Source organism: Lacerta agilis, chromosome 4 (assembly GCF_009819535.1).
Source record: "Lacerta agilis isolate rLacAgi1 chromosome 4, rLacAgi1.pri, whole genome shotgun sequence".
Classification (NCBI taxonomy): Eukaryota; Metazoa; Chordata; class Lepidosauria; order Squamata; family Lacertidae; genus Lacerta; species Lacerta agilis.
In genome coordinates this window covers 75,161,610-75,175,338 of record NC_046315.1, presented here as the reverse complement: position 1 = coordinate 75,175,338, position 13,729 = coordinate 75,161,610, and the positions used below count along the sequence as shown (strand labels likewise).

The window sequence follows — 13,729 nt, the reverse complement described above, 5'->3', positions numbered from 1 at the left end:
AGTAAACCACTTTTAAGATGGATCCAAACTCAATGGAGTGATGCCTCTCCAATTGCCCTTCCAATTTGCAGTTCATTTCCAAGTTTAAATGAAACATTCAGTACTGTCCTACACACTGAAATGGTACAACCAAGCCACAAATGAATTGCATGGGGCTTCTGTTCATCTGTAGTAGGGATTGCTGATTACACTTCCTCCGAACCAGATGCTGAACATTCATTATGGCTATAGCTGATTCTTTCAGGTACCTGAATAAAAGTAATTTTAAAATAATAAAAGTTACTTAATCTTTTTATTTTCAAACATTCCCCTCCCAAATACCAAGGTATTTGGCTTCATTCAAATGCTAGCAGAGCAACTTATTCTATTCCAGCGCATTTTATCATAAAACACAACAATTTATTCCACAGACTATTCCTAGAAATGAGCTGAAGAGGATTGTGCAGTGGTTTTTGCTTGTTTGTTCCCTGTCCATTCTGTCTCCCTCAACTAAAACGCCTCTAATCTACCTTTGCTGCATACCCTGTTGCATTGTGGGGGATGTGAAAGCGATCTCTCCCCTCCGTTGGGCCGTTGTCAATTATCTTCTGCTGCGGATACATCGGGACTTGAATCAATATCACTGAAGGCCTGTTTGTTTGTGAAAGTGGTGGTGCTTAGAGTCAAACTGTGCCGAGGGTTCACAGGGGCCAACTCGTTTAAAACAATATTGTCACTTTTCACAAGAGTGGCCTTGTCCATGTTCTCCTTACTATACTTCGCAACAACGGCATCCAAGAAGTCAAATTTGGGTGTCAAAGTGCCGCTTTCAAATAGGTACTTTGCCAGGTAGGATACTCCAATGTTAGTGAAGAAAGAGGTAAGCATGGCTAATGTTTTAAAAGGGAATCTCTGCATTTGCTGTTCTTGATCCCAACCAGGATAGAAAATCAAGGGTTGCAAGTGCAAATACGGTTCTCCTCCAGTAATTCGGAGTAGGACACCAAACAGATACCCTGCGATGGCGCCGTAGGTGTTGGTTCCTTTGATGAAGAGGACGCACAAGAGCTGGGGGAAGATGATGATGTAAACCAGGTCAGAGCTGAGGTACCAGAGCCCATAAACTGACTGAGTTAGTAGGGCCATTGCTGTTGCTGCTGCTCCAAACACAAAAATGGTAATTCGCATGACCCAGACTATTTCTTTGTCTGATGCCTGTAAAAAAAAGGAACGGGATTGTATTGTTTTATACCACTGAGTTTTCTTACAAGAACATCCATAAAGGACAGAATTATATAGATTTAACGCGATTAGCGAAAAAGAAACTCTTGAATCTTAGACATCCATAACCAAACTGACCTGAAAGGATTCTGATGGTTATCAAGTTCACTCTTCAAATCTCCAATGACTACAGAGCTTTGGAGAGGAAATCCCATTGTAGGATATGATGCTTAATTAAGGTTACCAGATTTTTTCAATGAATCCGGGGACACTTTTCAACTTCAATGGATTTTGTATGGGGACTGATTTGTAAATCCGGGGACTGTCTCCGGGAAACGGGGACATCTGTTAACCCAGTGTTTTTCAACCGCTGTTCCGCGGCACACTAGTGTGCCACAAGATGTTGCCTGGTGTGCCGTGGGAAAAATTGTGTTTATTTGATTCCTATTCAAGAGAATTACTTTATATATAGTCAATATAGGCACAGAGTTAAATTTTTTAACATTTTCTAATGGTGGTGTGCCTCGTGATTTTTTTCATAAAACAAGTGTGCCCTTGCCCAAAAAAGGTTGAAAAACACTGTGTTAACCTTATACTTAATATTACTGAAGTCAAGAACAGGTCTCGAAATATCACAGACCATGAGCTATATACAATAGAACAAACATTGGTTGCAGCTTGAGGTTAATCTGGAGAGACCTACCGGTAAACAGTGACCCCAGATTAGGAAGACACACTAAGCCAAACTATGACTTAGCTCAGTGCAGTGCCACAGCAAAATGAAAGGGGAGGACTGTGAATCATCTTCAACAGCTAGCTTGAACTGAGGCAGAGGATCATTGCTCAGAATATACAACCACTGAGTATACCAAGAAAATCTGGACTTCTTTGTGTACCAATTTAATGTGTGCTCAAGGTATTGAATTGCCTTCCCTTGTTCCTTGTGGATGGAACCGGGAAGGCATTTGCACACAGCCCAGAGTTTCAGGGCACCAGAAGCTGCAGTTGTAGCTTCCTTATATCCAGGGCTATTTTTCTAGAAAAAGAGGTACTGGAACTCACAATCAGCACCTCCCACATTCTCTTGGAATGGCAATGGCACCCACCTGAGAGGTGCTGGAACTAAGTTCCAGTGAGTTCTAGCTGCAAAAAAAGAGCCCTGCTCATATCTCTATATTTTGTGCAGCTCAGAAACAATTAAGTGCTCATTTTTCTTTCTCTGTTCATTGTGCCACCAGCCACTATTGGCAGCATTGCTAACCCTATCACAGAACGAAACTGTGGTTGCAATAGTGAATCTTACACTTTGCCGAAAAGAAAGCTGGTAGATGTTCCGGGCAAACATGGAACTCGCCGATAAGATGGAAGAGTCAGCAGACGACATGACAGCAGCAGACACTGCCCCGAGGCCAAAGAAGGAGATATACACTGGGCAAAGGTACTGGAGGACGATGGGTAAAATCATGTCAGCTTCATAGTTGTTCTTGGGGTCTGAATTACCATAGTCTGTCTGGTTCCAATCTGTAATGCAAACATGCAAGTATTATGACCAGATCAGCACGAATGAAGCTTCAACTTCTGCACTGCGGGAAGCGTTTGGAGCCCAATTTGGAGCATTTCACTTTGGAGAAACTTTTTCGGGGGTGTTCACTGCCAGTGGTGGTTGTCGCCAGAGACAAAAGTTGGGTGGATCAATGGATGCGATTCTTACCTTTGACAACAGGCAACACGGCACTCACCTAAAACTCAGGTTTTTACACCAATTCACCTCTCCTTCCAGACAAGCAGAACACATTCAAGGACACCTTCCAGCTAGGCAAAAACTCTCAAGGAGGGTGTGAGGCAAAAGCAAGAAGAGGTGTTGCTTTGGCAGGAGCAACGAGGCAGTGAAACAACTGAGGACCAGATAAATTGGCCTGGAGGACTACATCTTGGCCCTGAGCCTGATGTTATCTACCTCTGCATTAACCCTTCTTTTATAAGAGTAATATTTCCAAGTATGAGGTGTGTGTGTGTGTGTGTGTGTGTGTGTGTGTCTATATCTGTCTATATTTATAATCTATCTATCTGATTTTGGGATGGGATGGGGAGAAGAAAGACTTCCCAAGATCACACACACACACACACACACACACACACACACTTTATTTTCCAGTTTCTAAAAATGCATATAACAAACAATCTCCATATCCCCACCCCAAGTGTGGCAAGTGCTGAATCCAGATTTTCTAAGAGTCAAACCTTGATTCAGCCTTTGCTTGGTAGGTGGCTGATCTTGGGGACATCCACATATTTAACATGTGATAATGTAAATGTTCTATGCATCTTTGTGTGCTTTAAAAACGGAACTTCAAGGGGAATCAAATCCAGACTACAGTGCAGAGGACCTTTCCCTCCATGTCATGGTCCCGATGGAAATTCCCCCCTCACCTGCAAAGCTGCTGTTTGCCCCAGAAAGGAAGCTGCTATTGATGCCAGTACCAGCTTCCCTGGTGGGTCAAAAAACATATTCAACAGAAGGAGAAGTGCTAATCCCTTTCACCAGTCACTGTGGTCCTGATCATTGTCCAAATATTGTATTGTAAAATTGGGATAAGTGCAATTTATGGATAGTTATGTTTCATTTTGCATATTGTTTCAGAAAGTGCAAATTCTGTAGATTTCATTTTAAATGAGAACTGAATTGGATTTCTTCACCATCCCTGCAGTACCCACTGCTTTAAGTAATGGTGATCTGGACACTCAGTGTACCTGTTGATGCGCCAATTGCACCAATGAGTATGGCGGGCACTGCCATCACAAGACACCCAAAAGCTGCCAGCAAGGATAACACTTGTGCGTATGTAGCAGAAGAGGAAGAGAGAACTCGCTGGAAATATGCTTGCCATGGGATTCCTCCTAGCGTCTGCAAATAAAAATCAGGAAACCCTCCATCATTTCTGGGCTAACAGAAGATCATTTGAGTTCATTTGAATACATGCCAAGCTACTATTTTACTATTTCAGAATGATTTCACCCAGCATTTAAACCATCATGAAATAGCTGCACCTTCAGCTTGAAAATGTATTCCATAGAATCATAGAGTTGGAAGAGACCACAAGGGCCATCCAGTCCAACCCCCTGCCAAGCAGGAAACACCATCAAAGCATTCCTGACAGATGGCTGTCAAGCCTCCGCTTAAAGACCTCCAAAGAAGGTTAAAAGAAATATTAAAAACAAATATTGGAAGGGTTTTCTTCTGATGGCAACATGTGGGATTGAGGCAAGAAGGTGTTTGCTCCCATAAAGCTAGATTTGCTCAGGTACCATTCCTTTTTGGCTCAAGTGTCTAGAGAGCAGTATCAGAGGAGAACCTGATGCAAACACTTGCGCTCTCTTCTTTCTGGACAAAGCGTAATCCCAGAGAGGAGCTCCCTGGTAAAAGGGAAGATGTGGCAAGCCTCAAGAAACATAGTGTACCCTGTTATGGTGTTTAGAAACTCTCTTCTCAAACACAGCATCCTCCCCCCCAAACCTTGATCATTTCCAGTCTTGTTCAAATTATTTACCAGTCTACTTTCCTTGCTCCCTCATTAATTATCCATTCTATCCTGAGTGCCTCCTTCACACAAGATGCTATGGAAACTGCATTAATCACTGTTAAGCTTCTTTAACTTATTCTGTAGCCCAATCTTCTTCTTCTTAAAAAATAAATAAATCTATCAAGGGCCACCATTTTCCTCTCCCTGACTATTGGTATCCCACCTTCCCACTCCTTTTAATTACAGATTTAGTCACCTAATGTACCTCAGTATCCAGCCAATCCAATCACAATAAGAGTTTCCTAAGTCACCTGCAACAGAGGTGTCTGTCCACTTTGTCAAAGCTGCTACATTAATGCACGATAGCTGTTAAGTGGTGTGTGGTTTGCTTCAACATATGGTTAGATAATTAAAAAGCAGTTATTGAGCATCTCTTGCTTAGTTGGTTTGCAATTGTAGAGTTTGTAGAGTAAAACTGTGAGTGGCAGGCCATGGTTTGTCACAGGAGTGCTCACCAATAAGAGGAAATTGTCAATCCACTTGTAGATTTCAGGTTTTTTAATGGTTCCAAGCCAAGGTTCTTGAAATACACTGTGTACAGCTGTGTATCCAATATCTGTCACTGCAGGATGGGACATGGCAAATGGAACACTGATCCACTATAATAAAAGAGAAGCTATCATTCAAAACTGGACACTAAGGAAATAATGAAGTAATAGCAGCAATATTAGATTAATTAATCTCCCTCTTTTTTCCCTTTTCTTTTTAGCATTATTCAGGTCCAAATACAGATTTATATAGCTAAGAAAATACAGGCATTACTTTTTCTGATTACCAGGATTTATTTCAACCAGAAATAAAATTTGACACAGAACATAGGTAACAACAGATTCAAATGGAAACATAAAATGAGTATATTGCAGACAGGATATGTTCTAAGCTGAGCTTATAGGGCAGGTATAATAACTGCCCTACCTTGAATAAGACTGATAAAGACCTGTGAATGTAATGTGTAGGATATTCTCTTCTGAAGAGTGAGGACACACTATGCAGTATTTTACAACCAAAACACATACACAAGTTACAAATGAACTAAACTAAACGTTAAAAAGGATAGACCCAACAAAATAAAATTAAAAAATCCCCTTCAAAAAAACACCAAGCCAAAATCAAACGGCAAGGCAATATCTCTGGAAGATACTTGGGTTCTGATTCTGTTAAGTTTCCAATGGGAAAGAATGTGGACATTTCTCTGTGCACCCCTACCACATGCATTGAACACAAAGTTAAGATGTTGCTCTGATTAATTTTGGATATAATAGCTGTAAAATAGAAAAGGTCAAAACTATACAAGGTCAAATTCAGCCTCTTGACTTGAGCCTGAAGCATAATAGGGATCCAGTGCAGGAACAGAGCAGTGGTCTAGTAATCACTCTTGTCAGAAGACAATTGTGTCTACCACTACTTATCATGGGCTGCGCCACACACAAGTCATTATAGTAGTCCAGCCTTAAGGGTCACAGGGGAATAACAAAGAGTCCAGTGTTTCTCTCAAGTTTGACTCCAGCTCTTGTTGGACTACAACTCCCATCATTCCTAGCTAGGAAGACCAGTGGTCAGGGATGGTGGGAGTTGTAGTTCAATAACAACTGAGGGCCCAAGTCTGAGAAACACTGTGGGAACAGTACTAGTATTCAATCTGGAAGCTTTGCTATTGGGGTAAGGTTATCCTGTTGTTGTAAAGAGGTGGGCACAAAACATATTTGGTTCTAGTTCTTTCCTGACCAATAGGAGTCAGTTAAAATTGTAAACTTTGCAAAGGAACAAGGCATGTTCCTTCTGCACATACTACAGACACTATAATCATAATTACACCTGTACAGTTTGACTGATGAGAACATTATTCCCTCCTTCCACCCACCCACAGAGTTATGCAGCACCTCTCTCACAACTCAGGCTTAAATAAAGCACTTGCAAGACAACCATAGTCTCAGACACATAAATATTATACAGAAACTTACCAGTCCAAGGAAAATGCAGAACAGCTGGACCACATCAGTATAGGCTACTGAGTAAAGTCCACCAACCAGTGTGTACAGAGTTGCAATTAGGGCAGAAACAGCAACTGAAATATTGATATTGATATCAATGATCACACTTATGGTGGCACCTGCAGCAGAGGTTGGGGTTAAGGAAGGGAAACAAACCTATTTTAGAAATGCATGCCCTTTTCAATGTGTTTCAGTTTGCCCTGGTTTCTAAAACAACACTATTGCTTGCTGGAATCTTTTAAGACAGATTCCGAAATAGTCTAATCTTTTGTAGGAAATGTATACTTTTTGTGCATTCTGCAAGTTTGTTCGTTCTGCAACTATGTCTTTTCAGAAGTCCGAGGTACAAGATTTCTTAATTAAAAAAAAGTGGTTGCTTCTTGAAAATATATCCATGTGGTATTTTCTCAAAACTACCACTGTCAAGTTGCTCTTCCACATGACAGAGTGTTTCAAGTCTCCACTGGCCATCATTAGAAGCATTCAGCACTGGTGTGAAAATTCTGTAGGCCAAGCAGAAGAATTGCATGAAGCACTATCACCACAAACTATTCTGTTTGAAAAAGTGACACCTGCATGTAGAGTTGTGAGAAGAAAACACAGAAAAAAGGAAGAAGAAAGATCTGGCGAACCCTGAGTTCTGTGACAACAAAACTCTCCAAACTTGCACAAAGTAATTATGAGGCAAAAATATTCAACGCATGCTGACATATTTTACTCTAACTTTAAAGGCAGCTCCAGTCTCTGAGAGGAAATGCTAAAGGCATACCTAGAGGGGTAGGCTCTGGTCTGCTTTGGGGTTGTAAGTCAAAAGTCTGGGCCAGATTCAACTAAATAGGTGTGCTAGGAGGAGTTAGTCCCTTTGCTTTCCCCCCTTTTCCTCACCTCCATCAGTGCTCTTTCTCTCTCTCTCTCTCTCTCTCTCTCTCTCTCTCTCTCTCTGTGTGTGTGGTCAGCTCTCAGAGCAGTGCATTTGGGGTGGGGGAAGAGGGGAGATCATTCCATCTGAAATAGAACCTAAACACACCCACCCACACACACACACACACGATCTCTTGAGTTGTGATCTGATAACCCTAGATCTAGAATTTTAAAAAATCTAGCCACCCAGAAGAGATCTTTTCCTATGGCATTCAATAATGTTATATGGCAGCTACACCTCCTATAACCTCTCTTTGATGGAGAGGCTTCACATGACAACTTGCTGTTCACTTTCTGTGGCACAATAGGGTCATTCACACTATGGCTCAGTTTCACTGCACTTAATTGCTATGCACTTGATGGCTTGCCGCTGAATAGTGGGGTTACCTGACCCCACTTAAAATGTTGCATTTGAGGTGATCTGTCAGTTCTATCTGTGGTGTTAAATCTGCAACAGTATTTCTGAGCGTTCATGATCACACATGCATGAGTCAACCAGCACTAAGTGGATAGGAAGGACCAACAAGCTCATGCTTGAGTATGTTGCTCTCCAAGGTCCTAGCTCAGAGTTGATTTCAGCCATGCATTGTGTTGCCTTAACGCTTATAACTGATAAATTCCACCTAGCTCCTAGTCTGCAAGTTGCCCTTTTATGAGCCTACCAGGTTGAAAGGCATTCACAGTGCTTGCTTTCTCATTGTGAAACCACAGAAAACCTTTATTAAGTTTGAGCTGTGCTTTTTTTTTAAAGAACACGTTTTAAATTCCCTGAAAGTTGTTTAAGCCACTCAGTTTCCATCACCTCAGCATGCAGTTATTCTCAGACTCTTGAGCACTTGCAATAAAATTATGGTTAAAAAGCTCCCCATTGATTTCCAGCTAATCAGAGCACAGTTGGAAATAAGGCTGATTATTTTATTTTTAAAAGAGTGCAACACCAAACAACTTTATATGTGCAGTTGATGGGGGTTTGTGTATGTGTGTGTGTGTGCTTTTTAAAGTAGCAAAAGTTGCAAAGGCCACTTACAGTAATTCATCTGAAAGGGTTTCCCTCCATGCTAGAAGAGCTATCAAAGTTTGTTCTTGCAACAGAATGAAAAACATTCAGATACAAAATTCCACCAAGGACTGAAATTCAGTGATTTCATACTAAAAACTCTAGATAATAATTTTGTGCATGGAGTTTCTGTAGGGCTCAGTTCATTACCTCCGGAATATCTTTTCAATGGAATGCATCATGCAGTTTCATTACTACTGGCTGAAAAAAGATCTTTTTCACATGTTAGAGAAGTGCAAACACACACATGAAAACACACACACACACACTCCCACACTTTTCATACAAAATATGAAATGCAGACATAGCACAGACACAGGTTTATGTGTGCACAGACAATCCTGTAGGTATGTAGTAGTAATATCCCATGTTAACTTTCATATGTGGGACATGCCACTAGCTCCTCTACCAACCAAACTGGATCCTAGATTTTTAAGGCTGCAATCCTATACATACTTGGTAGTAAGTTCTATTTAACTCATTGGGTCTTATTTCTGAGTAGATCTGTATAGGATTGCATTGCACATCATTAGTTCAGATTAAAAGATATACAGTGGTACCTCTGGCTACGAACTTAATTAGTTCCGGAGGTCCGTTCTTAACCTGAAACCATCCTTAACCTGAGGTACCACTTTAGCTAATGGGGCCTTCTGCTGCTGCCGCATGGCCGCTGCACGATTTCTGTTCTCATCCTGAGGTAAAGTTCTTAACCCGAGGTACTACCCAGGTTAGCGGAGTCTGTAACCTGAAGTGTTTGTAACCCAAGGTACCACTGTATGTATTCTACATTATTTGATCAGTCCCAGTTCATTGCATGCAGCAGAATTGGGGGGGGATTCCCATTAAATCTTCTATGGTAATCAAAGTACAATACCCAAACACTAGTAATGAAAGATATCATTGCTGTGTTTTGAGCTCCTCACTACAAAGGCTGAATTGCTTAAAATCAACAAGAGCATTTTCAATTGCAATGTAATCTCTTTATTATTAAAAAAAAGTTGGGTAGCTAAAGCCTTTCATGATGAACATTCTCAAATGTTACTATAAATAATAATGGCTCTTATTTTGTAGTCAGTTTTCTGATAAACAAGTATCACCACATGACTAGGGTCACATGATTTTATGGTGAGCATTTGTGTTCAGCTATACATTTCTCTATGCCAGTGCACTTCAGGCTTGGGTTCCAGATATTACTATACTTCAGCTCCCATTGTGCCCAGCCAGCTTAGCCAAACATCAGGGATGAGGGAGTTGTATTCCAACAACATCTAGAGACCCAAAGTTGAAGAACGCTGCTCTATACCACATGGATTATTAGCATTTGTATTGACTGCTTTTCAATAGTTGTCCTGGAGCCACTGGTTGGATTTCTCAGCTCCATGCTATGACATAGTATTCCTTACCTAATGCAGAAAAGATGGCTGCAGCCCAGAACATTTCCCCCATTAGGGCAGGTATGAAGATAAGCCCTCCCATTCGTTTTCCATAAATTTGCTGAAAGGGGTCCAACATTGTCACATAGCCTTTGGAGCGCATGGGTTTAGCGAAAAACAAACCACCTGAAGCAACAAACATGAGAAAGACAATAGACATGAATAATAGCAAGTGATCTCAGACATGCCTGGTTCCATGTAAGCCCCATCTCCAGTAATCAATCAAAATCTGTGGCTCTGCACTATTTTAGTATATTTTCCCCATTTAACAGAAGACGTCAGATATTCACTGGACCGGTAGTGGTCTTCTTGGGATTGCAGTGCTCGCCTGACCTCCTGACAGCTGAGTCACTGCTGGGAGGAGAGGGAAAGGGGTGAACTGGCGGGAAGGTCAGTGGGGTGCAAATGGACTGGTGGAGCCATTTGCACCACACGGATTTCCCCACTGCCTTGCCCCATTCCTCTTCTGGTAAGTGGCAGTGATTCAGCAGAGGGGACATTGCTACTGAAAGGGACCATGAGATTTTGATTATAAGTACCACCTTGAACACATGGGCATGTTTCACAACCCTACACAGGCAGATGATTCCTGTTCTTGCCTCTGAGAGAAAACATTCTGTTTACACAGGGGGAAGTGAATGTACCCACTGCAAATTACTTTTCATTTAGATGAGAAGAAGGAAACTCCCTCCCATATTCAAGACTCTGGAACAGTTCCCTCCTTAAGGGCCATTGATACAGACCTGAATGAAGTAAATCATTGCACCATTCAAATTCAGATTATGCCCAATTGCATACTGTCTCAGGATGCAAGAAAAAAACGTTAACTTTGTGAAGTGCTGAAAGCATTGAAAAGATTTTGGATTCTCATGAATTCCTTAGTTTGGTGCAGGCAACCAAATAATGATGGTGCTTAGCAGTTTTAATGTGCTGCTACATTACCAAGCTTGTGAGTAACATAACTGGTGTCTAAGCACAGACTAGGGCTTTCCCTCTACCCATAATAAACTGTCCAATGCACCATTACTAATTACTGCCAAAGAAATGGCAATCTGGTCATGGGATCGGCTCTTGTTGCTGCCAGCTTGACTTATCATCACAAAGGTGTAGTGAAAGAAGTACACATGACAGAGAATAACTATGGCAATCCTCTCCAAGATCCTTGCAATGTGCTCTTAAACAAGACTGCTGTTATATTGCAGGTATATTCTGCAACTTTGTTCTTAACACAATGCTATCACATCATTGCTGTCTTATAGTGCAACAAAAACCGGTCAAAAATAAATCAAAACATTTGTGGCATAACGAGTTACAGGATTTCAACAGGAAGTTGTGGGATATGCACTGATTCAGGTTGAAGCAGTGTGACTGCCCCAAACAGTGTTAAAAGTGGGAATGAGTCTTACTGTCCCAATAACACCATGAGCAGCAAATCATCAAGAATGCACAAGTAAAATGATGTCTGGAGAGGCCCCATGTCTTACTGCAGGCCAGTTAAACATAGGTCCCATGGGCATGTCATGTCTCAAGTGCTGAGTCCCTCCTGCCCATTTCCCAGAAATATGTCTTAATGAAAAGAGGAACAAGGAGACAGTCAGTCTTCTAGCTGGTGGGCTCAGTGAAACAATTCATCTTAGCTTAAACTTTAACTATACTGTTTCAATTAAACTTGACATTTGCTTGGGTCATAACTCCAGCTTACCTACGACAAGGCTAAGTGCATATCCGATGGGTGCCTGGGCCCAGGCCAGCCCATAGCCTGGTACATACACAGCCTCCGCTGTCCCGTTTATGTAACCGCCTCCAACCCAGGTGGCTGAAGAAATGGAGATAAGTGTTAAAGCATGTCATAGACAGGAAAAAGAGAAACAACATCCTTTATTTGTGCATCAAACACAGAATCGTAGAGAGGAACAAAATAATCACATCTCGGCTAAGGAATTCATAGTAGATTTACAGCACAGACTCAACCACATCTACTAAGACACCAGTTCTATTGAATTCAGCAAGGCTTACTCGCAGGTAAGTGGCTTGGGTCTGCAGCCTTAGCTACTCTACAGAACTAGAGGTAACTAAGAGAGAGAGAGAAGTAAACTGTAATAATCTAGTACACCCACCCATGTGTTAACCTTGACGTCGTTTGCTATTTTATTTCAGATGCATAGCTGAATTAAGCTTTGGCTTTACTCATATGTTTTGTCTGCACACACACACAGGAAATGGTAGCATCTGCGATGTAGCTCTCTCCTGAGCAGCTAATGAGTTGATTCTCAGTGGCGTCTCCATCAAATGGGGGGGGGGTGTTGAATGCTCTTGGGCAGCTCACAGACAGAACAGATATGTTATTGTTATGAGTTTGGTGGGGGAGGAGTAGACTGTATGCTGAGATCCTTTGCCTGGGTCTCCTTCTAGTTCTTGGACTAGCAAGGGTAGCTTCCTGATGAGGCGATTGTCTGGGTGATGGGCCATTAGGGGGAACAAAGGAAGTGGATCTGTGTGAGATGGCAAATGGGTGGGGCGCCCTCCCCCAACTTGTGGGTAGTTAGAAAGACAAAGCCAGAGTTGAGAGCAGAGTGTAGAGTGATGTAAGCTAGAAGCAAAGCTTGACGTAGTACAACATCATAATATAACGTGGCTAGTTATTCTTCCTGTGATCTCGCTGAAGGCAATTGTTGGTCTATCATTAGACTGCACACCACCACCTAGTTCCTGACTCACTGTGGGATAAAATCCCCACAGACTGAAAGGGATACAATAAAGCATTCACCCAGTACTATGTTTCTGGTGCTTTAGTGATGGATATGTGAAGCATGTATCCCGATACTAATTGCGTACATGCTACCAACCTCCCCACAATGGAAGAGTCGCAAAGGAAAAATAATAGCAAAACTCCTGTTGCTATCTGCTCTGCTTGTGGTCATGGCATGGCTTGTGGTCGTGTACTTAGCATGGTTGCCTGTCAAGAAAATGCAGTGGGATAGCACAGATGGTCAATGCCACTAACAATCTTTTGTGTGTGTGATAGATATATGGGTAGATTCTTAATCTTCTTTATTACGCGACGCACATACATGATCTGCTGAGTGATTTTGCCAATTACTGAAGCTCAGAACTGCTGACTCTTCAGGTTAATTTCATTTTATCAGTACTCAGTTCATATCTGAGGTGTTTAGGGGTTGTTATTTTTTTAAAAATCCATTAAAGAGCACCATCATCTAGGGTGATGCCTTATTAAGTAATACTCAGATTAGACCGCTTCAGATTAGTGGATTTAAGTCACATGGGTAGACTGATTTCAGTGTCTTCACTCTGAGTATGACTAACATCAGAATTCACCCCACGACTTTATTGTTATCTATTCAACAGTAGGATTATCAAATACCAGACCCTCTTTACAGCCAATTTCAATACTTTGCCAAAAACATTCCTGTCAGTGCAAATGACTCCCAAGTCACTTTCAGACAAATTTACTCACCCCCCCCAAAAAAATCCATGCACTAAGATTGTTCCATCTCCCTTAAGCAAAGTGCTGAACTGTATGCTTAC

General features: G+C 41.6%; 1 protein-coding gene across 4 annotated transcripts in view; it reads right to left on the bottom strand.

Moving 5' to 3' along the window:
• Positions 1–279: 279 nt before the first annotated feature.
• SLC5A7 (solute carrier family 5 member 7) overlaps positions 280–13,729 on the bottom strand; it is a 29,530-nt gene continuing 16,080 nt past the window's right edge. For 3 of the 4 annotated variants that reach the window (XM_033147661.1, XM_033147662.1, XM_033147660.1), the window contains 7 exons: positions 11,886–11,999; positions 10,154–10,309; positions 6,743–6,891; positions 5,237–5,380; positions 3,952–4,105; positions 2,504–2,721; positions 280–1,194 (listed from right to left, as the gene is read on the bottom strand). In XM_033147661.1, coding sequence (XP_033003552.1) covers positions 577–1,194; positions 2,504–2,721; positions 3,952–4,105; positions 5,237–5,380; positions 6,743–6,891; positions 10,154–10,309; positions 11,886–11,999 — 1,553 coding nt within the window. In that variant the 3' untranslated portion in view covers positions 280–576. Of the gene's footprint in view, positions 1,195–2,503; positions 2,722–3,951; positions 4,106–5,236; positions 5,381–6,742; positions 6,892–10,153; positions 10,310–11,885; positions 12,000–13,729 lie in introns of those variants that run through there. The other variant, XM_033147663.1, reaches the window with a different exon arrangement.